The 25,168-nt window shown below is 41.2% G+C and overlaps 1 protein-coding gene across 1 annotated transcript; it reads right to left on the reverse strand.

Moving 5' to 3' along the window:
• Positions 1 to 9,061: 9,061 nt before the first annotated feature.
• On the reverse strand, positions 9,062 to 22,097 carry LOC112160084 (insulin receptor substrate 2). Its single transcript, XM_024294447.2, has 3 exons — positions 18,911 to 22,097; positions 18,360 to 18,835; positions 9,062 to 12,041 (listed from the first exon to the last, which is right to left on the reverse strand). Exons 1-3 carry the CDS (start codon positions 21,556 to 21,558, stop codon positions 12,037 to 12,039), a joined length of 3,129 nt encoding a protein of 1,042 aa, XP_024150215.1. The 5' UTR covers positions 21,559 to 22,097; the 3' UTR covers positions 9,062 to 12,036.
• Positions 22,098 to 25,168: the final 3,071 nt, after the last annotated feature.

A 25,168-nucleotide genomic window follows, 5' to 3' on the forward strand; every position in this document is an offset into this window, starting at 1 on the left:
CAGGTGTGTTTAGACAATAAGGAGCTTCAACGACAGCTTGGTTGGAAAACATGTAGGACAGCGACCCTCAAGGCCTGGATTTAGACAAACCTCATGAAAAGTTAAAAACAATTCAAAATATTATTTATAGTTTTTTTTAAAAAAAAAGCTTTAAAAATATTACATAAAGAAAAAAAACCTATAAACACTAAGTAATTAAAAAAAACCTTGAAAATACTATAAAGTAAAAAGGAAACTTAAAAATTCAACAGTAAGTAGCAGAAAAAATTTCAAAATATCATTAAGTAAAAAAATAAAAAAAATAAAACTTTGTTAGGTTCTTCTGTACTATTTGTTAGCACAACGTACAATGACAATAAACAATATTGTTGTTCTTCTTCCACCCTTTGCAACCACTGCTATAGCCAGACCTTCTCTTCCTGAATGTCATGAAAACCAGGTAAGTGTTGCAGTTCCACAAACGACCTCTGGAGGCTCCGAAGGGGAGCGATTTCCCAGTAACGTCAACATTGATCAAATTTCTGCCATTCAGAAACTCTTGAGGAAGATCAGAGATGATCGCCCTGATCCACACAAACAACTATAGTTAATGCTAGGGCTGTGAACATTAACGCGTTTAGTCAAAAAGAATTTACGCGTTAATAAGTATTAACGCAAATTAATCAAAGAAACAGTCCTTCGCTTAACTCGGCAGTTCCGGCTTCCACTGCGTGCTATAAAACATTTCGTCAGGTATTATCCTACTGTATGGTCGCTTACAAAAGAAATAAATGAATATTCAAACGTTTTTTTTTTTAGTACATTCATACTATAGCAGTACTTTAGTCTTGATATTTTTGTGGATTATTTGATCCATGGTTTGGTGCCAGATTGTACAAATACATTTACCTGGTAAAACATTGCGATTAATTGTGATTAACTCCAACACAAAAGTGCGATTAATCACATTTCTTTTTTGTAATCGATTGACAGCATGAATTAAAAATAAATGTTCTTAATGTTTATTGTGATTATTTGCAGACAATGTGGTCGGCAAATATGGAGACAAAAAAAAAAATTGCGATTAATCTAGATTAATTTTTTTCAGTTTGCGATTAATTAGTTAATTTTTTTTTTTCGATTCCCGGCCCTAGTTAATACACATTTAAAAAAGGTGATGATCAAAAGATACTAAGAATAAAGGACATTCTTGAAATGTATTCAACAATCTTTAGAAATTTATGTCAAAAAATGTCCTTAGATGTAACAAAAATGTTGTTTTATAAACTGTGGGTATTGTTTTTGTGATATTTAGGTGTGAAAATATAGCAAAAATAACCCAGGAAGGGTTTATCTCAACTTTGATAATCTTAATTTATGCAATTTGAATGAATGAATGACTGAAATGGTTTATTTCAAGCAATCAGGTCATAATACATGAAATGAAGTATCACATAATGAATCACAAGTAGATCACTTGAAAGGGAGTGGAGGGAAGCGAACTTATATAATCCCACCCCAACTTGAACATGCCATTTTCTCTACATGAATTATCAATAATAATTTAAGCTGAACTCACATTTGTATGCATTGTCTGAAGGATTACTAAAGTTTGATTGAATTTTAAATTCAATTTTAAGGCTAAACTTATTTTTATTTGATAATATTTATCATAAAACTTTCCAAAAATTAAAAAAAAAACTTTTCTGCTCCTTATCAGGTTAGCATGCTTTTATTTTGGCGACTCCCTTAGATTCTCAGGCGTTTTCTGATCTTCAAAGGTTGAATGTCACAGTTTACAGACAAACTAGAGCTCCAAATCATCTAATGTTGACAAAGCAGGAGCGTTTCATCTCTCCCCCTTCCCCCGCTGTCCGCAGATAAATTCCTTCCTCTGTGTGAACGGATCCAAGAGGAGAAATCCAGGGAATCCAGTAATAGCGCTCACATGCTTCAAAGCGGCAAACTGTATTTAAGGAACCTTCTCCAGTCGCGCAGGACTGAGAAATTCTCGGGCGGGCTTTATTTAGCAGCCCGTCCTTTCTGTCGCCGAGCCAAAGACAACAGCGGCACCAAACAGTCAAAACTGCTGCTCCCGTGGTCCTCTCATGTGGTTTGGCCGCAGAGGTCAGATGTGGCCGCACTGATTTGGCGAAAAAAGAAAATGATATGTTTTCTGCGTCGCTCTTTTGTGAACGAGGAAAGCGAATCCCTCTTAATTCTAAGGTTAGGGCAGGGTTAGGCAGAAAATAAAAAGACTCTTTGAAATTAGACATAAAACAGCTCCCGGACACCCAATCAGAGAGGCTTTAAGTCACCGTCGTGTTTCATGGTTTAGTGTGTCCGTCTGGACTGTCGATCGGTGATCAACCCAAATCATGACCAATCCACCACCGTGCTTAACATAAGTTAATAAATAAATAAATGAGAAAGTTATGTGAATCATGGCCAATCAAGGACTTTTGGGTGTATATATAGTTTGTCTACATAAGGGGTGTCAAACTCAATCGCACAAGGGGCCAAAATCCAAAACACACCTTATCCGAACAGGATAAACATTTATTGAACACACTAAAACTACATTTTGAAAACTTTAAAACTATAACTTTTTATCATAATTATAAACTAGATATATAGCATTAGCTGTGATAATGCTAGTGTCAATTTAGCCGCTGAAGATGCTTGCTGATTGCTAAAGATGCTGAAATTGATAGATAAAAACGCTGAAGCTGAAAGCTGAAAACACGGAAGCTAATAGCTGAAAATGCTGAAGCTGTTAGCCAGCTAAAATATTAGCTAAATGCTAAATTAGCCTAAAAAACAAACAAAAAAAACTTAGGTTTGCTAAAACAGCTAGCATGTAGCTGAAAAAATTAGCTAAACTTCAAAATATCCTAAAATACTGAAAAAAGCATAAATTAGCCAAAACAGCTGGCATTAGGATGTGAATATTAGCCTAAAAAACTTAAAAAGAAAAGTCTAAATTAGCCAAAACAGCTAGCATGTGAATATTAGCCTAAAAAACTTATAAAGAAAAGCCTAAATTAGCCAAAACAGCTAGCATGTAACTGAAATATTAGCTAAACTCCAAAATAGCCTAAACAATCTTAGTATATTCCAAAATAGTCTAAAAAACTTGCAGAATGCCAATTTTTACAATTTTAAAGCCGTTACTTTTTATTATATATGAATAATAAAAAGGCAAGAATAGTATTCCAGAATAAATCAATTTAAACCTTAAATAATATGACACCAAAGTCAAATCAGAGTTCTTCTCCTCCTGCTATGGCTTCTCCCTACCCCTATGTTTAACCCTCCAAATGGAGTTGTGGAAAAATCTACTCATTCTGACTCCTAACTTGATATATATGTACAAATGGTTAGGGCCCTTCTGCATCACTTTTTATCGTTCTATGTGTACGAAATTCATTGTTTTTTGACGTGCAAGCTGTTCCTATTAAATAATGTGTCTCCAACTCTTAGGATGCAGTACCGGACGCGGAACCAGTACCGGGTTAGGGTACTGGTACTGTGTTGGGGTACCGCGGTTAGGGTACAGGTACCAATCCGGTAGGGTTGGGGACCCATGATTAGCGTATGCATTTTTCCCCCCATCTGTGGCCCAGAAGTTGGGGACTCCTGAGCACATCTAAAAAAAGGAAGAGTTAGGGACACCCAAAACATGACACAGAGGGGGCCCAAACCAACCAAGTGAGAATGTTGGGAAAAACTGTGGTTGTATCTGAATTCCCCCTCTAACCCCTAACTACTAAAAAACTGTTTAGTGCGGGACTATATAGTGCCCTGGGTTTTAAAGGTAATTCGGACACGATGCTCACTACTTTTCTTTCTTTTTTCTAAACTCCGGATATGATGTCAAAACCTTTTTTTTTTTTCAAAATTGTTCACCCGCAATACATTGTGGTCTATATTTGTTAATTTAGTGAGCATCAATGGACGCTAGTTTTTCGCAAAGACCTCTGGGAGATTTCGAGTGCACTCGATTTTGGAATTAGTAGATTTGGACAGCATGGAACATGGCGAACGCACTATATAGTGATTGGGGGGCGAAGTCAGACACAACCCGTGTCTACAAATTCAAACGTTTCTCCCACTCGATGATGTCATCAACAGTGGCCGGTAAGGTACGTTAGCATGGTAGCGGCTAGCACTCAGAAATACCAACAACAACAGTTTTTAACTTTAAAAAATTAAAACTAAAAAGTCATTATTTACATTTACATGTAAACTTCTGAGGTTCAAAGCGCACCCACCTGAAGAAAAACGCTTCTTCTCCGCGACACACCGTATTTTGGACAACCCTAGCCCTTTCAATGTCCCTACAATTGGAGCGTAGGGAGACACAATCTAGATTCGGCCCAGGTCTTTCATATAGAGTTAATAAAGTAAAAATCTTGCTTCGACATTTACAACTATAGGTTGTGCACATGTGCTCATGAACAGTCATACAGGAAAAAAAGAAGCCCCTCCCTGCCCATCCAATGTGAACACCATGGGCTAAACACACGTCAAAGAATGTCCATTTAGCATATTTCTGTGCTGAATCCCTAGTATGAACGTAGCATGAAGCACTTTTGGCCTTCAAGGTAGTAAGGAAAGCGCTATTAAAGTTTACCATTTACATCTTACACTTTTGACCTAGTTGTTTGAATGGCAAAGTATTTGGGAAAATTGTTTCCTAAAAGTGACATTTTAACTTGTATTTTTTTGGAAAACAGAGCCAGGAATTTGATTCCAAAACCCCAACTGCTTCTTCATCAAATTAGCATTATGTTGACACACATTTGGACGAAATTGCCCCCATTTATTCTTCTTCTACTCATCACCTGCAGTAAATCGACAATTCCTGACTGTTGTTGCCTCTTCGTTCCTAAAAAGCATCTCAGTTTCTCCAAGCCCTGTCTCCATATTCTGTTTAATAAACAATGCGTTCCTTTTTTCACATGACCCACTAGTTTAATCCAGATTGCACTGTTGTTTGCTCCTGATATTTATAACCTCAGAACTGACAGGGAAGCTTTATTTATTTATATATTTGTTTGTTTCTCTACACACACACATACACCATCCACACATGGCTGTAGACAGTCAGAACACAGTGGGGTGAGGAACACTGTGTTCCTGCTGGTGGCTCGGTGGTGGGCTCTTATATAAGGCTGCTTTCTGCCTGGCAGCAGAGCAGAGCCCCAATGACAGTCTCACTCCTAATTAATACACACCACCCAGCGGTTTGCCCACGCTCGTGTGAAGCAGGATGTGGATAGACGAGGAAACTCAGGGAGGAAATACCCCAAAAGTATATGTATGTCCAAGTACCTTAACGCCCTTAATCCTAACAGTTTGAGCATTGCTTGTTTCCACAGCCACTCGGCTCTGTTGGAGTAAGAAAAGAGATGCAAAAGCTGGAGGGGAAAGTCCTTCTTCAAAACAAACCCAGCTGAAGACGTGTGCGGTTTTATTTACCTGGTTTAGAAAACACCCGTTGGGTTTGGTACTTCAGTTGCAAAAAAGTGCCAACTCATGCTAGGAAATCTGGTGTTCACACTGGACAAGCAGGGAGGGGCTTCTCTTCTACTCTCTTGTTTGGTACCACCTACAGTTCGAAGAGGCTTGGTACGAAAAGTGGAGGTGGTGTAAATCGTTGAGCTAAAATGGTCGTAAAAACTTTCGTGAAAGCGAGAGTTTTGCTCAAATAAAATCCCATTAGTTGTCACACACCGAGGGGTGTGAAGTTTGTTCTCCACATTTGACACATCCCCTGGGGGAGGGGTGAGCTGCAGACACAGCCGCGCTCTGGACCATTTGGTGGTTTAACCCCCCAATCCAACCCTTTAAAAACATGTCAAACAGGGAGGCACTGGGTTCCATGTTTACAGTCTTTGGTATGACTTGGTCGGGATTTGAACTCTTGACCTTCCGATCTCAGGGCGGACACTCTACCACAAGGCCACTGAGCTGGTGTGCAATTAGATGTGCACTTTTCAATGGAAGTGGCTGCTTGAACCCTCCTTGCTGAGAGTGGTTTGAACATAGCTTAAAAGTGGATGCTGGTATTACACCTCCGATCCAGTAGGTGGCAGTATGTCTTCTTTTGGTTTATCGTCCGCCAATAACAGCAGGCGTGAAAAAATATATCTACGTAGAGGTTGTGTCAAATTTGTCCTCCGTTGAATGGGTAGATCGGAGGTTAGCGGTTGTGAATTTAGACGACTCTATCCATTATGTCGGCGAATGTTCTGTCGCCTAGCAACAATGAATAGTGAACAGAGGAGAAGCAAACCATGGAGTTGTCATGAATTTGAATCCTATGTGTCGAAGTTGCAGACAAATAGTGTTCACAATAGTTTTTTTATGATTATGATTATGATTTTTCTTCTCCTTTCATAACATAACATAACAAAAAAATGCAATTTTAAGCTTAATTTTATTTTTATATGTTTTTATTGTGACATAAATGCTCCAAGAACATGTTAAAAGCACAATTTTTTCTAAGTGATTTTAGTGTTCTAAGTTTTTATTATGTTCTGTTTTGTTGAGTATTCTTAGTTGTTGTTATTTATTTATTTATTTTTTGCTAATTCATCTTGATAAAGTCAATTGCTAAAAATGATGCCACATTTAGAACCGAGGGTTATGTTTTTTTTTCACATTTGAAGCCAAACCTGGAAGCACCATGTGATGCAGTTCCTCGAATGACCACTGGAGGCTGTAGAATCGAGCAATTCTCCAACGACTCCTCTATTAATAACAATAATAATAGTAATAATAATACACTTTATTTAGAAGCGCATTTCAAGGCTCTCAAGGTCACTTCACAATAAAAACAGGTAAGACACAATAAAAGATAAAAACAAGATATCTCCAACCTTAAACTAACATGTTGTCCCAACTGGTTTCCTTCCCTTTTCATGTATGACACATAAGTTTTGGTAAATATTTCTGTTATTCAGCTGTTTGAGTTTTATCACAGATCAAATGTGTGTGCAGTTACATAATTATGAGTCAGCTTTCTCTTTTTTTTTTTTTTTTTTTTAAAATTGACAGGTGAACAGACCCATACCTTAGCCAGAGTCAACTGTTTTCTTAGATATTGTGTCAGATGAAAAAAAGCTGCTTTGGCTTGAATACTTTCCTTAAGCTCTGTTAAAAGGAAACATTCCAGCAGTGATCACGGAAGATTAGGCCAGATATCTTCATGTGTCAGCGACAAAGATGGTGTAACAACATGTTTACTGCTTGAACTCAACTTCCTGACCTCTGATCGCCGCCTACATAATCCTCCAGAAAAGCGCTGCTTGGCAGGAAGTCTTTGGCTGGAAATGAGCTTCCTGCTTCTGCAAGTGTACAAAGTGAACACAACAAGGGGAGAAAGTTTGAAGGAAAGCTCCTTAGTCCTCACAGGACGGAGGTGGGATATCCTCTACTCCAGGCAGGAAGCTATTTGACTCAGTGCCAGATACATGATACATTAGCAGACAATTCAGCAAAATGTTACTATTTGGTTTTATAGAGTTAAGACCCATGGTTTAGTTGTGAAGTAGCTGAACAAGAATAGATCAAGAGAATGTTTATGGGGCAAACTACCAAAAGTATATTAAAAAATGTTATTATTTCTGACAAAAATGTTCTTCCAAACTTTAAAAGCCATTAAACGTCTTGAAAGGTGTAATTACATATGGAAGGTGAGAGTATCATGGTCTGGGCTAGCTTGTGCTGTACCTGAAATGCAACTAAAATACATAAAATACAACCTTTGCATGTTTGAAAACATTTGAATTTTTCTTTAAACTTTGGGAGAAATAAAACTTTTGAAAGATGTTTGGGAAAAAAATAATTAAATATGGGAGGTGGGAGTGTCATGGTATGGGCTTGGTTTTCACCACAACTGAAAGAAACTACATTTAAAGGGAAAAAATAACAACATTCACATGTTGGATGAGAAAATCTGCATTTTCCTCCAAACTTTGGGAGATTTTTATTTTAAATGGTTGAAAAACAATCATTAAACATGGGTGGTGGGGGTGTCATGGTCTGGGGTGACTTGTGCTATACCTGAAATTCAATTAAAATAAATTAAATAACAGCCTTTGGATGTGTGATGAAAACATCTGCATTGTCCTTCAAACGTTGAGAGAAATTAAAGTTTTTGAAAGGAGTTGGGAAAAACAATATTAAATCATAGAAGGTGGGAGTGTCATGGTATGGGTTTGTGTGAACCATATCTGAAACACAAATTTAAAAAATGAAAATCTTCCCGTTTAATAAAAACATTTTCCTCCAAACTTTAGGAGGAATTAAACTTTTTGAAAGGTGTTTGAAAAACAATCCTTAAAGATAGGGGGTGGGAGTGTCGTGGTCTGGGCTTGCTTGTGCTATACCTTAAATCCAATTAAAAATAAATACAATTTGCATGTTTGATGAAAGCATTTGTATTTTCCCTCAAACTTTAGGACAAATGAAAATGTTGAAAAGTGTTTGAAAAACAATTCCTAAAATGTGTGAGGTGGGAGTGTCATGGTCTGGGCTTGTTTGTGATACGCCTGAAATGCAAATAAAATGCATAAATAACAACCTTTGCATGTTTGATAAAAACATCTGCATTTTCCTCCAAACCTTGGCAGACTTTTTGAAAGGTGTTTGAAAACAATCATTAAATATGGTAGGCGAGAGTGTCATGGTCTGGGCTTTCTTGCGCTATACATGAAACGTAATTAATATAACCTTTATTTATTTTTTTCATATCATGACTGACACTCAAAGTTCTTGGCATCTGAACCCTTGAGAACTTTAAATGTGTCTTTACTTAATGATAACAATGTAATCCTTTTAATTGTGTCAATTTCACTGCAATTCCATCAGGTATTTTGGTTAAAAATGCAAGTTTTTAAGATAAGTTGGAAAAAAAAGGAAGAACAAAGTTTAAATCTTTAAATAAAGTAATTTATTTCTGTTTCTATCCATAATTAATACAGACAAAAGCAATATTTAACTACTAGAATTTAAAAATCTTTTGTGAGCATCACAATAAACATTATATTTAAGTATGTACAAAAGTATGTGGAAGACAAAAAAAAAAAAAAAAAAAAAAAACATTCAAACTGAGTCAATCCAAGATCGATCTGTAAATCCATTCATAGACACTGAAACGGGAAAATTCTTCCCCAAAGCAAAACACTTGGCAGAAAAGAGAAATGTAAAGGTAGCAGTAAACACGTCTCCCGCTCAACACAGACAAAATCAAAAAGTAATATTTAAAAAAAAAAAAAAAAAATGGTACATTTGGTTCCACAGTTGTAAACGAATTTCTTTTATTCATGTCACTATTGCATATGCCATTGGGTAAAATGTGTAGACAAGGCAAAAAGATCTCTATAAGAAAATAAAAAACAATTTAATCTTTTGTTCATAGACTTTGAGGGAGAAAAAGCATAGAATATACTGTACAACCCCTTTTAAAAATCTGTAGCCAAAGTCTTTACACAGGAATATCATTGCAGGTCAAATCTAATTACTCTACATATACTTATTATTTAGTTAAACTTACTTTTATATACAACATTTACAGTCAAAACTCTGAAGATAAATAGATACCACAATGTCGCATGGTACAAAACTCTAATAATATAACACTTGTCAAAACCGGTTGAAATCAATGGTGTTCCCACCAGCTCAGCAATACATTCAGACGTTCTGAATCTTCCAATTTCCTGTCAAACAAAAAAGGTTGTGAGCCAGTTGGAGGCGGCGCAGTCACGGTGCTGAAAGAGGGATTTAAAAAAAAAAAAAAAACTGGTAGCCATTTTGGAGTAATTTGGCTAAAGCTGCAAATTTAAGCTAGCGCTAGCTTCTCCGAACTAAAACAAGACCATGCAACTTCGGGGATTTCTATATGTATTTATATATGACATTTTGGACATGTTCCTTCAAAGTTTACAATTTTAAAACGTTTAGAATGGTGGAATCATTGGAACAGATAAGCTAATGTTAGCAAAAACTGCTTAAATTAGCAATCGATTAAACCCCAATCGGATTTAACCGCTACTAGCTTTTGCTAGAATAATAAAAAAAAAAACATTTTCTTGACTTATCCATCTTATATAGTCTAAGGTGAATAAACTATGTCAAAAAGTTCTCAACTGTGTAAAAATCGCAAAATTTTGATGCCCTACCGAACTCGACTTTGACGATTTTAGCATTTTTTTTGTTGTTTTTGTAATAATTATAAAGTACCAACTGTTGTGTATCAGAAGACACTCTGTAGTGTTCAAAGTGAACATTTAAGCCCATTTGCACAATTTCTTTCAGGACAACTTTGCTTAATCTCATTTGTGTTAAGAAAAAAAAAATGGAGATCTTGTAAAAAATGTAAACTCAAACTTACATTTGTACCAATTAATTCCAACTGAAAACCCACATGTGGGTGTATTTCATTAAATACTGCAGTAAATAGGTACTATGCATCAAAGACATAGCGAGTAAGAAGATCAACAAGTACTTTTAGCCTGATACAATGTGAAGCTGCTTAGCTAGGCTACATTTTCATCAATAGCCTACAGAATATAAAAATGTTGAGAGAAAAAAAATTTTTTTTTATTAAAGTCATTAGACATCGCTGTGGTTTGTTAGGAATTTTTGGTCGGTCGACGAATTTCGTATGGTAGCTACAAGCTAGTAGCTAATGCTGCTAGCAAATATTAGCTAGCTAGCGATCTATAATACTTGTTAAAACTGTTTTTTTAATTTGATTATTATCGCAAAACTGTTTTGCAATTACAATTGTGTCGTAAAAATGTTACATGGTCTTGCTTTAACGTTACATAGTTAGCGACCATTTCTCGCGTCGTTTTCCAAGCTAGCAAATCTGCAGTGACAGTGCTAGATGTGACTGTAGGTCCCTTTTACTACGAGACCCTCCTACCCTGAGAGCGACTTTCTCTTCAGCTACTCGTCGCCGACCTGAAACCGCCACAGCTGTGTGCCTCCAGTCTCTACAGTTTACCCTGGCTCCGCCCCCCATGGTCACCTCAACAGCTGTACAGTCAAAAGATTTCACAGCATGGTGGGCCGCGCGGAGCCGGCCGTTGGTTTGAAGGTAGGAGTGTGTGAGGTTTTTTCAGGCTCAAGTGACTTGAGGAACTATGGGAGGTACAGTGCCAGGTGTCGTAGTGTCTGAGCTGATTTATAAATTAACGCACGACTATCATTAGACATCTAGAAATATAATTTAGGACAAAAATATTAAACTGGGTTAGAATAATAAGAATTAAGAAAATACTTTGATATTAATAGAATAAATTGGATTTCACACAGCCTCACTGTAAATTTCTGACATAATATATATTTTAATGGTAAACGAGGCATTTTGCTTTCCTCAAGACAATAACAATATATAGAGCAAACGTAATAGAATATTCATCTCTTCTTTCATAGAAAACATAAGGTTGGTATACACATTAAGGCATCGGGCATGTCCAATCTGACATTCAGCATCCAAAAATAAATAAAATATCTAATCTATATATATATATGTTTCATATGTTTACACTCAGTGTACCTTGGTATTGTCATCTCCGAGTCTTTGTAGCAGTATTCATTGTTCAGCGGCATACTCGTTTCTTTTGTCTTCGAAACGCACACCAACGTAAAAACTACCCTCGAGTAAATAAATAGCATCTGGGTACCATTAGAGCTCTGTTATTGTCTGACGATCTTTGCCTCTGTGCTTGTGCCAAGGATCTGGGTCACAGGAGAAATGGCCTCTCAAAGTGCAGGAAACAGGAGACGTACCGACGCGCAGAAGACACACCTGTCCTGCCTTCAGCGCTTTCTCTCCATGCATAGGTGACCTGCTTGTTTGTCTAGTGTGAGTTTTGTTTTTTTGTTTTTGTTTTTAGGCCTTTCAGATTCCTGTCGGTCCAGACAGTCCCTTTTAGGGCCATCAAGGCCCGGCGGCAGGACTGAGTTGGTTTCTTTTCACCCTGTTTGTTTTCGGTTTCTTTGCAGCAGCTTGGTAAAATTCAGGTGACAGGTCGGGCTTCAGTCTGGAAGAGACAACAAAAAAGAACATTAAAAAAATTAGACGATACATTTTGACTGAAACATATACAGTTAGAATCAGACACAAAAGTATTTCGGGGTTTTAGGGTTGTTCTGGGCCATAGAGGGTCGTAGAGAGAAGTGACCGGTTTAAGGTGCATCTTAAGGGTAGTGTAGGTGTGTCTTGCAGTTCCCTTAAGGCTTGTTAAAAGTGTAATGTTTGATTATCGTGGGTATTGTAAGTGTATTGTCAAGTATTTGTAAACACAAGTTCCATGTGTTTATGAGGAACTATATGGTCCCCTTTCGCCAGAGTCTAGTTGTTGGTAAGTTTGTTACTAGCCCCGTAAGAATTCCTCTACAAAGAATGCTCCAATTGTGAAATTTCCTAAAATTTTTGGGCTGAATGCAAGGACCACACCATCAACACATCGAAAAACGCAAAATTTGGGGAGTCGAAAGCATGAAAAATCTGTATGACGTCCCTTCTTTACCAATGTGTGTTCGCTACGACCTATGAAAAAAAGTATGCGCGACCGTTTTCGCTCAAATGGTCTACGACTTTACTATTTCGTACATGTTTGCCCATTTTTCGCCCGCAAACAGGCCGCATCTATCCGTAAGTGCAGTTGCGACAAAGCCATTATTGATAGGTGACTATTAAATTGGCTAATTCGCAAATCTGGTATGGTCGATACTTTGGAGAAATTCAGCAATATTTGGCATGGATGTACCTTAGGACGTTAGCCACTAAAAAAATCAGAGATGGCGTCCATGCACTCAATTGTTCCAAACACATTCAGTGTCTATGGCCAGTGTAATAGTAATAGGCTTTCCTAAAAGTTGGGATTCTAAGGTACATCCATGCCAAATTTGGTGCTTGAACCACAAAACCCACAACTATTTTAATAACCGGCTCCACTAAATAGAACGGGGGGTCTTTTCTCCTCGCTGTCACCAAGTGGATACTCAAAGATACCTTTTCTTTTTGATGGAAACAATCTCAGGTTATCGTATTTGACTTTCATATTTGCTTTGCAGTTTTGCATCGTCAACAGTGTTTTACAGCAGCAGAACATGTCTTTTGAATGAAAGCTGAAAACATGAACCTTGAATCCACCCACTCACTCACTGACTCTCCACGTGCTGATAACACTTTGTATCTTTATCCTGCTAATCCTATTTAAAATTCATATTACAAGAACTGTTTTGAGACCAAGCTGAAGGAATACTAAATGAATAAAAACTGAAGATAAATATGAGATAAACAACAATATATGGTGCAGAAAAAGTGTTTTGAAATGTAAATGTACGCCATCCCCGTCCCAGCACGTCGTCTGATTGTGTTCCTACAAACACCACCAGTCCCAATTAAGCAGACCTTTGAGACGGCAGCCGCGGGAGGACGGAGGGAACACCGTGTTACGGCGCCGGCGTACAGCGTGAACTCATTCACAGACTCAGATTAGTGTTAATGAGCCACAAAAACAAGGAGCCTCATTTTGATTCCATATCTAGAACAGTGAGTTCTGTACAGTTTGTTCTTTTACATCAGACCCAAAGAAATGAAAACCATTTTTTTCTGTTGTCAAAAGAGTCTAACCTTGGTGCTTATCGCTCCTGTTCTATGCGATTGTACTGTGAGTTGAGGAGGGGGCGGAGGGGCTTTTCTGCAACAGCTTTAATTACATAATCTGGGATGTAAAGCGATGGGGGTTGGGGGGGCTGCTGCCTTGTTGCTATGGACACAGCGAGCACTGGAGGACCAAGCAACAAGCAGAATAGCAGCATCTGTGGTGTGAAACAGGCAGCAACTGCATTCGTGCTGCAGCAGATGTTGATATTAATCGGGGGAGGGGCTTTTAAAGTCACTTTGTGGGGGAGGGGCTTTTAAAGTAATTTCATGGGGGAGGGGCGGAGAAGTAACAAACCAATTAGCTGGTTTGCCACGTCTCTGGCCTTGATAAGATGATCTAAAAAAAAGAGAAAATGCTTCCAAATTCCTGAAAAGTTGACGTTTCTGTTGCGTAAACGTGCGGCGCACGCGGCGCAGCCTAGCTTGATTCCCGCGGAGGACGAGCGAGGGTGGCGTTTGATGGATTTGTAATCGCCCTGCGTATTCCCCCAGCAGATGACCGTGGAGGTTACTCTCCCTGATCGACCCCTGGCTGTCCAATCTCATCCACGGAGGACGTAATCTCATCTGCAGCCGTGCGCCGGCTGAACGTGGGGAACGCTGGCGACGCAGTTATCTCGCACTTCTGCCTGGAACATCCCGGCCTACTTTAGCCCCCCTTCGCCTCTCTGAGCTGTGACACACACATGCACAGAGAAAGCGCTCGCTGCCTGGAAACTCTGACATAGGAGCCTGTAGGGGTTGACGTGTGCGCGCCTGTTCCCTACATATCACGTAACGTGGCATCACCGTGTTCCCACCTCCCCCTGTCCTTTGTTACGCCGCTGCTCCGAGATAAACACGCTTCAAAACAGCTGGTGCGGCCTTTGAGGCCGCGGCGCATGGGCAATTAGGCCGATGGACACCGTCGAGTGTTGTCCTTGGGTGCAGTTCCGTACATGCAGAGAAAAATGTCTGAAAGGAGGCAGCATTTTTGGAGAAGCAGAACCAGTTTCAGAGAATTTTCTGCGCTTTGAAGTAATTGATGTGTTTACAGTCAAACCCTCAAAAGAGTTTAGACTATCGCACGTTTTCCACGATTACCTAGACCAGGTTTGGGACACAGACAACCAGTTTTTGCTAAAAAGCCAATATAATTAAAAAAATTAGAAGGTCCTTCATAATGACCTCTGACCCACAGCCCGGGTCCTGACCTAAGACTTGTGGAGGCTCCTCCCCCCTGCCGAGCACGCTTGGAGTAACTAAGGGATGCTTGGCTGTGCAGCACGGTCATCCAGGTCAAACTCTCGCCATGACATCATCCAACGTGCAGAAAAACGAATGACGTTACGGGGAAACGGGGTTAGAGCAGATGCACGCCGGTTGTCTCTAATCCGCCTGCACGGACAGCCGCACTCCGGCCGCAGCAGATGGCGGGCTGTCATTAGTGAGCAAGCAGGGATGTGCAGCGTGCAACTCCTTTGCCAAGTGGAAGAGCGGGGAGATTTGCACAGGATGCACCCCTATCAAAAAAAAAAAAATGCCCGACCTTCACATAAAGTAGGCTTTTTAAGACCCACTCTGAGAAAAATTGTGTTTTTGGTGTTGCGTACATTAAGCAATTTAAGCTCAAAATTGCATTTCTCAGTATCTTTATAGTCAAGGCGGCTAAAAATAAATTTTTGATAAAAAATCTTAATTGTTATGTAGAAAATATGCTAGATGTGCCACAAGCAACTGAAGCGATTTTAAGAGGTACATGATGCTCTATCAAAATGTCTGCCTGTATTTTTACTAGTTGCAAACAAGGTTGATTGTTATTGTGAATACGCTAATGCGGCTAACATGTAGCGGTGTTGGACTTTATTTTTTTTAATGCGTTACTTATAAGGTTGGGAGTTAGCTTGTCACAGAAACTTTTGAATTAGAAGTAAGTCTTTTTTTTCATTTTGCAAACAAGGTAGGGAGTTAATGCAAAATTGCTAATGCGGCTAATGCTGCTAACATGTAATGTGTTGGACTGTTTTTTTTTTGTTTTTTTTTTGCGTGTAACTAACAAGGTTGGAAGTCAGCACAGTCACCATAGCGCTTGTATTAGTGTTTTTAGACTTTTTTCATGTTACAAACAAGGCAGGTAGTTACAGTTAATGCAAACTTGCTAATGTGGCTAATGTGTAGCAGTGTTAAAATGTGTTTAACATGTTACTAACACGGTTGGAAGTTAGCATAGCCACAGTAACATTTGTTGTATTAGTCTGCTTTTTTCATATTGCAAACAAAGTTTGGAGTTACTGCTAATGCGAATACACTAAAGTGGGTAATGCTGCTGACATCTAGCGTAGCAGTGTCGGGTGCGGAGTTACAGTTAATGTGAATATGCTAATGTGGCTAACGTGTAGCGGTGTCAGACTGTGATTTTTTTTAACGTGTTAGCGTAGTCACAGTAACTTTTCTTATAGTAGTATTAGTCTGTTTTTGTTTTTTTAACGTGTGATAGACAAGTTGGGAGTCACAGGTGTTGCAAACATGCTAATGTGGCTAATGTGTAGAATGTCACAAACACTTTTTAAAGTTGTTGAGAACACAGTTTACAAACAGACTTATCTCCAATATGTTAAAAGTTTGACATGGCCCACTTGATAGTGTGGTAAAATTGCTCTAATATTGTTTGCCATTAACTTAGTTAGCTTGGAAATTTGAGGGCGCTGTAAGCTAGCGAGAGAGCATGAAAATGTATAGCTCTCAGTTATGGGGGACAAGAAGGGGGGTTTGTTTTGCATCAAAAGTCCTGCCCAGAGCTTAGAGGCTAATTTCTTATTTTTCTTCTTTATTTTGTCTAATATTCATAATTAAAAGACACTCCAAAAGATGATGGTAGTGGGACTTATTGTCAGAGAAAGCTTGGCGGTTGGCGTCAGACTGGAGTATTAGTCAGATGAAGAGGAGAAACAGGAGACGGCTGACTTTGCTAATCTGGGTCTGGTACAGAACATCCACCTGGCTGAGCTGGAGACAGCAGTCACATGGTCATGGTAAACAAACACCGTGGAGGAGTTTAGCAAACGAAAAAAGCAGCAGAACTGAGGTGAAAACTGCTGGGTTTGAGTCCCCAACTGAACGCCTCACTGAGAGGATTAATTCATCAGCAGGGGTGTCTGGCTGGAATGGAAATTGGGCGGGTTTTGGGTCAGAGGCTGAGCGCGGCCGCAGAGGCTCCAGCGTCCCGACAAACATGAACCCAAAGCCCTCAGCGCCGGGGCCCGCCGCCAGAGAGGCCGCGGTCTGCTTTGACCTCCTTCACCCTGGCTCACCGCACAAGCGCTGCATCGGCGCGTTTGGTAAACAAGCCTCTTCCTGCTCTCCCAGAATGCACCTTGGCCAAAGGGAGGTTGGTTTGTTGCTGCGTTTAAAAAAGGCCAACGCCACCCTCCCCCCGTCCTCCTCCTGTGCTTGTCTTTCTCCCGCTAAGTGCAGCGCCTAATGAGGCATAAGGACAGCAGAGCGCACGTGCCGCCCTGCGACGTTATGCACGCACTCGCGGGCAGCTCTGGGGGCAAAACGCAAGCAAAAAAAATAGAGGATTCTGGGAAATAAAATAACACAGCACTCACTTTGCGTGCATATGTGCAGAAGTCTCACATGCGTGTTCTTCCCTCCCCCCGGGGTTTATTGAAGCCATAAAAATATTTTCACGCAATTAAAACACAAACAAAGTAGCGTTAAATTAGAAGGAAAACTGCAAATTTTCCATCCCGTGGGGGGGCAGCAGGGTACATTACATTTACTGAGGTTGCATTTTTTGCCCCCCCAAAGCTAAAAATGAAGCCCCTTTCTGCTTACAGGGAGGGGGTGAAATGAAAGACAAAAACAGGCCTCTTTCAGGGCAACTTTTCAAACCAGCTCAGACAGGAATGCACTGCTGTGACCTCCAGTTACCTGCCGACCCTCCCCCTTCTATCCCCCCACTGTGCGCACGAGGACAAGCGCGCGGGGGTTCGGCTCTCCCATCCCCCCTAAAACACGCCCCTTCCGACCCCGTACGTGCTGGGAGGCACATCCGAACTACAAGAACTTTCCAGGGTTTTTACAGCCGCTTTAATGGCCACAACAAACCTATTTCACCCAGATATTAAAATATTTGTTTTTTATTGTTTATTTACACATAATTATTACTTTTTAAATCGGTTTGAAGCTGTATTTTTTCATTTGTTTCAGCTGCAGCAGCGCAGCTTGTTTACTTCCAGCTCCCCGCCCGGTCACGTTTCAAGGCAGCCCTCTGCTGAGTTCAAGTGCGCTGGGAAATGCCACAATCTCAATGTACTTTGGCCTCAAAACACCAGGCAAATATTAGGTAATGGCTGTAAAACTCTAGATTTGGGAGCGATGTTAACAACAGCATTGTGCTTTTTTTTGTTTTAATGTAAAACGTGACTAAAAGAATAGAAAATTGTGAAATTCTGAGCTGGGAATGAGTAAGTGAAAGCAGCATCTGTAGAGAGGAAACACAACAACAAGCTTTCATCTTTTTTTTTCCCACCACCCTGTCTGCCAACTGTACAGGGACTATTTTCTCATAGACTTTTAACTCTTTTTTAACTTAAAAATATGTTATATGTACAGTAAAAACGTTATAAGCAACTTTAGGAAAAAGAATATTGTGGCATTTCCCATATTAAAAACAAAGTAATGGCTCATGAACATCACCCACCTTTGGCAGTGGTTGCAGCCTCCTTAAAGCCCAGACAGGCGTACGGCGCGCTGTGTAATCCATTGATGCCTCCTTTGCAGCTGCTGGTGGGCTTAAAGCCCACCAAGTCTCCGCATTTCTCCACATCCCTGCTGGTTTCCAGCAGGTTCATGGCGATGTAGCTGAGTCCGGCCGGGAAGGCGGTCAGGCTCTGCCGGGTCACCGGGCTGCCGGACTCCTCGTCCGAGCCCTCACTGCTCCGGGACGAGATGTTCTCCACCGAACTGGGCCTCTTCACAGTGTCGCCGCGGGCGAAGGATGGGAAGACCGGGGTCACCGTAGCGGTGGAGGAGAAGGTTTCTGAGCTGTGGCGCCGACGCCCCTGTGGGTTGGCCCGGACAACCTTGGCGGAGCAGTCTGGGTCCACTGTGGCGCCGAGGAGGAAGACCCCAATGCGCTCCTGGACACTTTGGTCCTCCCGGGAGAGCTGCCTAGCACTGAAATACAACAAAAAATATTTTTTAGCTTATTGAAACAAGACAGATTTGCATCAAAATGGTGGAACAACATACCTTGTTGAGTTCTGACAAACCAGTTGAGGAGCAGAACTGGTCAACCCAAAGGTCATCTCAGTGTAGTCACTCTTCACCTCATCCCCAAGCATGGTTTTCCCACAATCCTCTTGGTCCTCTCCATCCTCAGAGCAGGGGCAGGAGGATAACTCTGGGAGTGTGTCCAGGCGCTCAGCATGAGTGTCAGCCCCCCTGGGCGATCGGGAGCCCAACTCCAGATTGATGTAGTCTGTCAGAGACGACCTCCCTGGTCCCCCGCCACTCGAGCTCAGCGATGACGGCTGACTCTCTGTGGAGGTGACGGAGGGCGGCGACGATCTACCACTGCTGAAGTCGATGTTGATGTACTCACCGGGGCTCCTGGGCTCGCCGGGAAGTTCATTCATGCTGGGCAGGGTCCTCAGGGTGTCCAGAGACAGTCTGTTAGGCCGGCCCAGCCTCCCCCGGTAATGTAGGTTCTCTGCTCGGTTGTGTCTGCCTGGCGAGGGGATGGAGGGACTCAGCGGTGAAGTCAGCTGCATCACTGAGTAATAGTCTGACTCCCCTGACCGTTGCCGGGAGCTCTGGGGGCTCATGAGCACATACTGGCTGTCATCTTCATTCCTGGGCTGAAGCTTGGCAGGAAGCGTGAGGGAACCGCTCTGATAGATCGGTCGAACTGCCAACGGCTCACCAGCAATCAGGCCCAGGTAACAATCAGGTGGGGTCTGCAGAGGAGGCGGGTTTCCAGGGGACATGTTCATGTATTCGGTCTGCCTGTCGGGGCTCTCGATGGAAGCTTTGGAGCCACACCACATCCTCATGTAGCCATTGTCCTCCAGGGAGCCGCTGCAGGGCGACTGGGTCTTGTAGCCGCCGTTGACCGCTGTCTGGGGATGCACCCTTGGGTTTACGATTTGTTTTGGCGCAGATACGCACATCGGGCTCATGGGTACATAGTTGTCACCTTTGCCAGACGGAGGTGCTACGCCTGGTGTCATGGGCATGTAACCATCGTCGCCAAGGTTGCTACTGGAGCTCCTGGATGAACCGATCTCGATGTCTCCATAGTCCTCTGGGTAGCAGACTTTGGGGGAGGCGGAGTGAGAGTTCTGTCCCCGAGCCATCCTCATGAGCGTGTATTCGTCCAAGGAGGCAGAGGACAGCGGCGCTGTCACCCTCTGTTGACGTGGTGTCGTCAGGGAGTGTGTCCGCTTCCTATAAGCCTTGTCATTAGTAAGACTTTCGACCCCGCCGCCACACCTTGATCCCTCCATTACGATGTAACCGTAGGAGTCGCTGGTGTCGCGGGATGGTGGTGTGCTGGACAGGGAGTCTGGGGTGTCACTACGGGTCAGGGAGAGGAACTTTGGCTCACATGGGCTGGAGCTGAAATCCTCACAAAGCATAAAACTGGTGTCGCTGAGGGAACCGGAGATGGAGGCGCTGCAGCTGAAAGGCCGCCGGGCTTTGTCGGGGGTGGACATGGTGGTCCCTAACCGAGGAGAAGAGCTCGCTGGGCTGGAGGCAGCTGGAGGGGAGTTGGAGACGGGCATGGAGCGGCTGTGATGGAGATTGGAGGCAGACTCCAGCATCCTGCAGGTGCGCCCACTGTTCAGGGGGTGGGAACCGCAGAGATGGTTCCCAGCATTGGGGCTGGTGGGACTCCCACTCACCGATATGGACATGGACACGGGTCGCGTCACACTTCCATCCCCTTCGCTGGATGTTCTTATCCGGCAGGATGTAAACTTCCTTCCAGGAGAAGTGGCGGCCATGCTGTCTGTTCTGGACCTTCTCACCAGGCCGGTCTGGCTGGGGGGGAGGTTGTTAAGGTTGCGCCGCGTTGGCACGGATATGGGGTTGGTGCTGGCGGACTGGCTCTTGCTTCTGGGCCTGAACTCAGACAGCTCCTTCATGGCTTTCATGGCCTCCAGTATGGTCTCGTGGATGTTCTGGGCCACCACAGAGTCCTCGGCCTGCATCCAGAACTCACCCGGTCCGGTCATGGCTGACCGGCCCACCTCTATGAAGAAGAAGTTGTCCGAGTGGCCGCACCTTCTGATGTTCATGAGCTGCAGTGTGACTGCAGCTGTGTCAGAGTTCAGCTTCACGAAGCTGATGTTCCGGCTGGACAAACACAACCTGTAGACCCCGGTGAGGTTCTTGGTCTGGCCCAAACCTCTGGACTTCAAGTTGATCTGCCACACCTCCTTATAAACAGGTGTTGTGGAGGAAAGCAGCCCATAACTGGCCTCCTCAAACCCCACCAAGGAGGATGTAGAAGCTGGACTGTCAAAGGCTTTCCCTTCAGCTATGAGGTCCGTCAGAACCCTGAACCAGCTCTCCTGCTCCTGCTCGTTTTCTGCAGCCACGGCGAAGTACTCGTCCTTGGTGTAGAGGGCGACCAGGTGCTTGTGTTTGGCGTCGGCGCGTTTGTTTACGCACAAGCAGGAGTCCAGAGTGATGACCCGCTTGGCGGCGGACTTGTTCCTCCACTTCTTCTCGCTTTCATAGTACTCCAGGCGGGCGGGTGAACTCTCCGTGGGCTCCCGGAGGACGAAGAAGCGCCGGTGTCCGTGTTTCTGTTTCCTCAGGTACCCGCACTTCTTCACGTCATTAGTCCCGCTGGATAACAGGTGTCCTCCGGTAGCCGGAGGGCTTGCCATATTTCTTCTTCTTTATGCAAACTAGTATTTCTTTCTTACCCCCTCAAACTCACGGTTTCGAAACAAATCTATATAAAAAATAAATAAAAAGAAACTTGAGTCCGTTTTCCGTCGGTCGCGCTGCTCTGGTCGGCTGATCCGATGCCGGAGAAAAACAACATGTGACGCTGCTGCTCTAAAAACGGAATAAAACAGAGTCACGGGGGGCGGGACCTACCACAGGGGCAGTGTCTGTCCGTCACGCGGCTTCCTCGCTTCCCATTGGACGCGGCCCCACCTCCTTTCGCTTCCCCAAACAAACACGGTGAAATCCGGTAAATCCAACAGCAAAGCGAAAAAGAAAAAAAAAATTAAGACAGCTTTTGTCACAAGTTTAGGCAAACCATCATTACTCAAAACTTGAATTTGAATCAATTTGAGTTTTTATTTTATTTTTAAATAAGCAGTAGGACTGTAAACATTGACGTCCCACATATTATATAAGGAGTGTTGTGGCCTATTTTTAAACCCGTGGGTATTCCTCTCCATCCGGAACGCGCTGTCCATTTTTAGGTAGCATCTTTTAAAAAACGAAAATATTTTTTTAATTAAGAAATAATCATTAAAATTAACAATCGACTGACAATTTCATGTCCTGTATTGAAAAACGACCAGTATGAATAAAAAACATAAAAGAAAGTGCGTCAGAGATCCGGCTGAAAAGCGTGGCAATACTGACACCTTCTGGCCGCTGAGTGAATCTCTCTGAGGGAATCTCATGCAGAGTCAACAGGGCTTTGCTGAAGTTTAAAGACCCCAATGAAAATTCTGTTTTTAACATGTTGTTGTCTTTGTGGTGGATGACATATATATAACTATTTAAAATAAAAATGCGTTCATAAGAAAGGGCATTATTTCAGGCCTCTATAACCTGTTGATATCTAATGCATCAGAAAATTCAGAAGGTAAATTCAAATTATGGAATGATGACTTGTCTCTCAATATAAATGAAAACGATTGGACAAGGTCATGTGCTAAGGTACACACTATGTCTATTAATAGCCGATTAAGAATACTACAGTTTAAATGGTTAATGCCTCTATATACTACTCCAGTGCAACTAAATAAATACAAAAAGAACGTACCAGATGTTTGTGTAAAATGTGTAGAAAAAGGAACATTAAAACATTGTATGTGGGAGTGTCACAAAATACAAAGTTTTTTGGAAGAAGTTAAAATCACTATAGAAAAAATAACTTCAAAACAACTTACATTGAGTCCTTTATTATTCCTATTGGCTATATATCCAGTGAAACATAATTTTCGAAAAACAGAGACTACATTTATAGACATCAGTTTTTTAACGGCTAAAAGATGTATCGCACAGGCTTGGAAAAGTATCAACAGTCCCAGCATAAACCAGTGGCTTAAATAAATGTTATATTGCCTTCCCGTAGAAAGAATAATGTATATTCAAAAAACCAAACAACATCTGTTTGAGGAAATTTGGGGACCCTTTATCAATTATATTAAAAATCTAGACCTAACAGATGATCCATCAGATTTTTGATTTCAACTGCTTAAAATTTTAAGAAATCAGATTGCAGTTCTTTTTTCTTTTTTTCTTTGTGAAGGATTGCTGTAACAGTATTAGATAGTAGTTAAGAGAAGCTGTGTTTAGTGTAAGTTATTATGTTGTTTGTTTATTATGTGTGTGTGTTGTTGTAGGTGTGCGTTATAGTAAAAAGTCATATGATTCAGCCTCTTATATTTACAAGAAAATGTAACTAATATTGTTGAAGTTGCTGTATTATGACTCATTCTTTAATAAAAAGTTGTGGAAAAAAAAAAAAAAAGAAATGCGTTCCTGAGCATTTATTCATTTATTCAAATCATGTTATATCAGGAATAAACGTACAGTTTGTAAAAGCTTGGGTTTGTGACGCAGTTACTGCAGTGGGCTCCGCTCCAATTCTAAATTATCCATTTGCAGACAAATAGATCCATCAACATTTTAATTTTCCTCGTTTGGGCTGCTATCTGGCTCAAAACTGTACGACTAGATAGCTCCAATATTTGCTAGGGTAGTTTTAGCTTGAGCTTGTGAGGTGCTGTAAGCTAGCAGGAGATAGCGTATACAAAGGGCTGATGGGAAATTGGCGGAGCTAACTTTCATGCTAACATTCCCTTCCACAGAGGCGAATTTCTAATGAACTTCTGTGATGTTGCATTAAATATGTCTTTTTGATTTAGGATAAAAACGGCATAATCATAATTAAAGGACACAGGAAATGATTTACAAAAGAAAAAAAAAATATATATATAGTTGGAGTGAAATGGTAATGGTTAAAATAAATGGGTTGTGATTTAGGGTGAGTATTAAATATCAATTCAGTGAAATATCGCAATACTTTATTTGGCAATTCTTGTGTTGCTTCAAAATACTGCTAAGGCGATATTTATTTAATCATTTAAAAGCAAAAATTGAGTTACTTTTGTTTTTCACTTAAATATTTCTGCAACTTGTTTATGAGATACAGTTGCAGTGCTTAATGTTCTGATCATTAAATAAAATGTATTCTACAGTTTTAGTGTTGCAAAAAAATGCATTAAAATTCAAATAACTTGTAATTGATAATTTAAAAAATTGTGAAATATTGTCTGGTACTGTCTTGGGATATATCAGGATATGCATTGTATCATGACATGTATCGTGATATGTATCCCTATGCTTAATCCTCATAACTGGTAGGGGGTGGGCCTCCCACTCCAGGCGCCCACAGTGGTTGTTTTTCTGTAATCTCTCAAACAAGCAGATTAGATGGGTGTCACAGTGATAGATGAGGCCTCTTATCCATCAACAAACACATCTGATTCTGCAGATTAAGGTTAATCCCTGCCCCGTCCACTGTCTGTTGCTCAGGTTTTTAATAATGTGTCCAATTGAGCCTTTTGCCATATTTTTGCATGTGCCTTGTTTATGCACAAGGGGTCAATTTATTAGGCCTTAATCTCACTCAAAACATGTGTTTTTCCAGCATGAGGCGCCACCTATAATCTCAACTATGAGGAAAAACAGGCAGTGCCCCGGCGGGATTAGCAACACCTCACATTTTGATAGAAGATATAAACAGACGGAGCAAAAACAAAAAGAGGGAACAAAGAGATTGTTTTTGACAATGGACATTGTGTTTTTCCTGGTAGCACAGGGGAAATAACGCAAGCAGCATTGTATGTTGGCTGCGCACAGCGGAACAATTTAATTTGCTCATCTGAAGTTGTTTACTTTTTAATTTTTAGACTGATAAGTGTTTTTGTTTGTTTTATAGTAATTGATTAATAAAACACTTGTTATGTACTTGTTTATTTATAAACAATGTGGATTTTGTAGATAAAATAACATTTTTTTGTTGATTTTTTTAGTTGCAATATGTGATTGGGAGCCAAAGGAGCTCCTGGAGAACAGGTGTAATGTTTGGAACAAGTTGAATTTTGGGGATACCAAAATAATTTGATGGAGGGAATGATCACAAAGCCTGATAAACTAGAATCATTGCAACGTAACACATAGTTTTGGTTTGTACCCATCCCACTGAGTAGTAAATGTCTAAATGGGACTTTTTCCATTCAG

This window comes from Oryzias melastigma, linkage group LG2, assembly GCF_002922805.2.
Source record: "Oryzias melastigma strain HK-1 linkage group LG2, ASM292280v2, whole genome shotgun sequence".
Classification (NCBI taxonomy): Eukaryota; Metazoa; Chordata; class Actinopteri; order Beloniformes; family Adrianichthyidae; genus Oryzias; species Oryzias melastigma.

Excerpts from the sequence above, each read along its gene's own strand:
- LOC112160084 (XM_024294447.2), bottom strand. The coding sequence starts at position 21,558 with ATGGCAAGCCCTCCGGCTACCGGAGGACACCTGTTATCCAGCGGGACT. Across the intron at positions 18,836-18,910 it reads GTTTGTCAGAACTCAACAAG|TGCTAGGCAGCTCTCCCGGG; the intron begins GTATGTTGTTCC and ends GTTGTATTTCAG.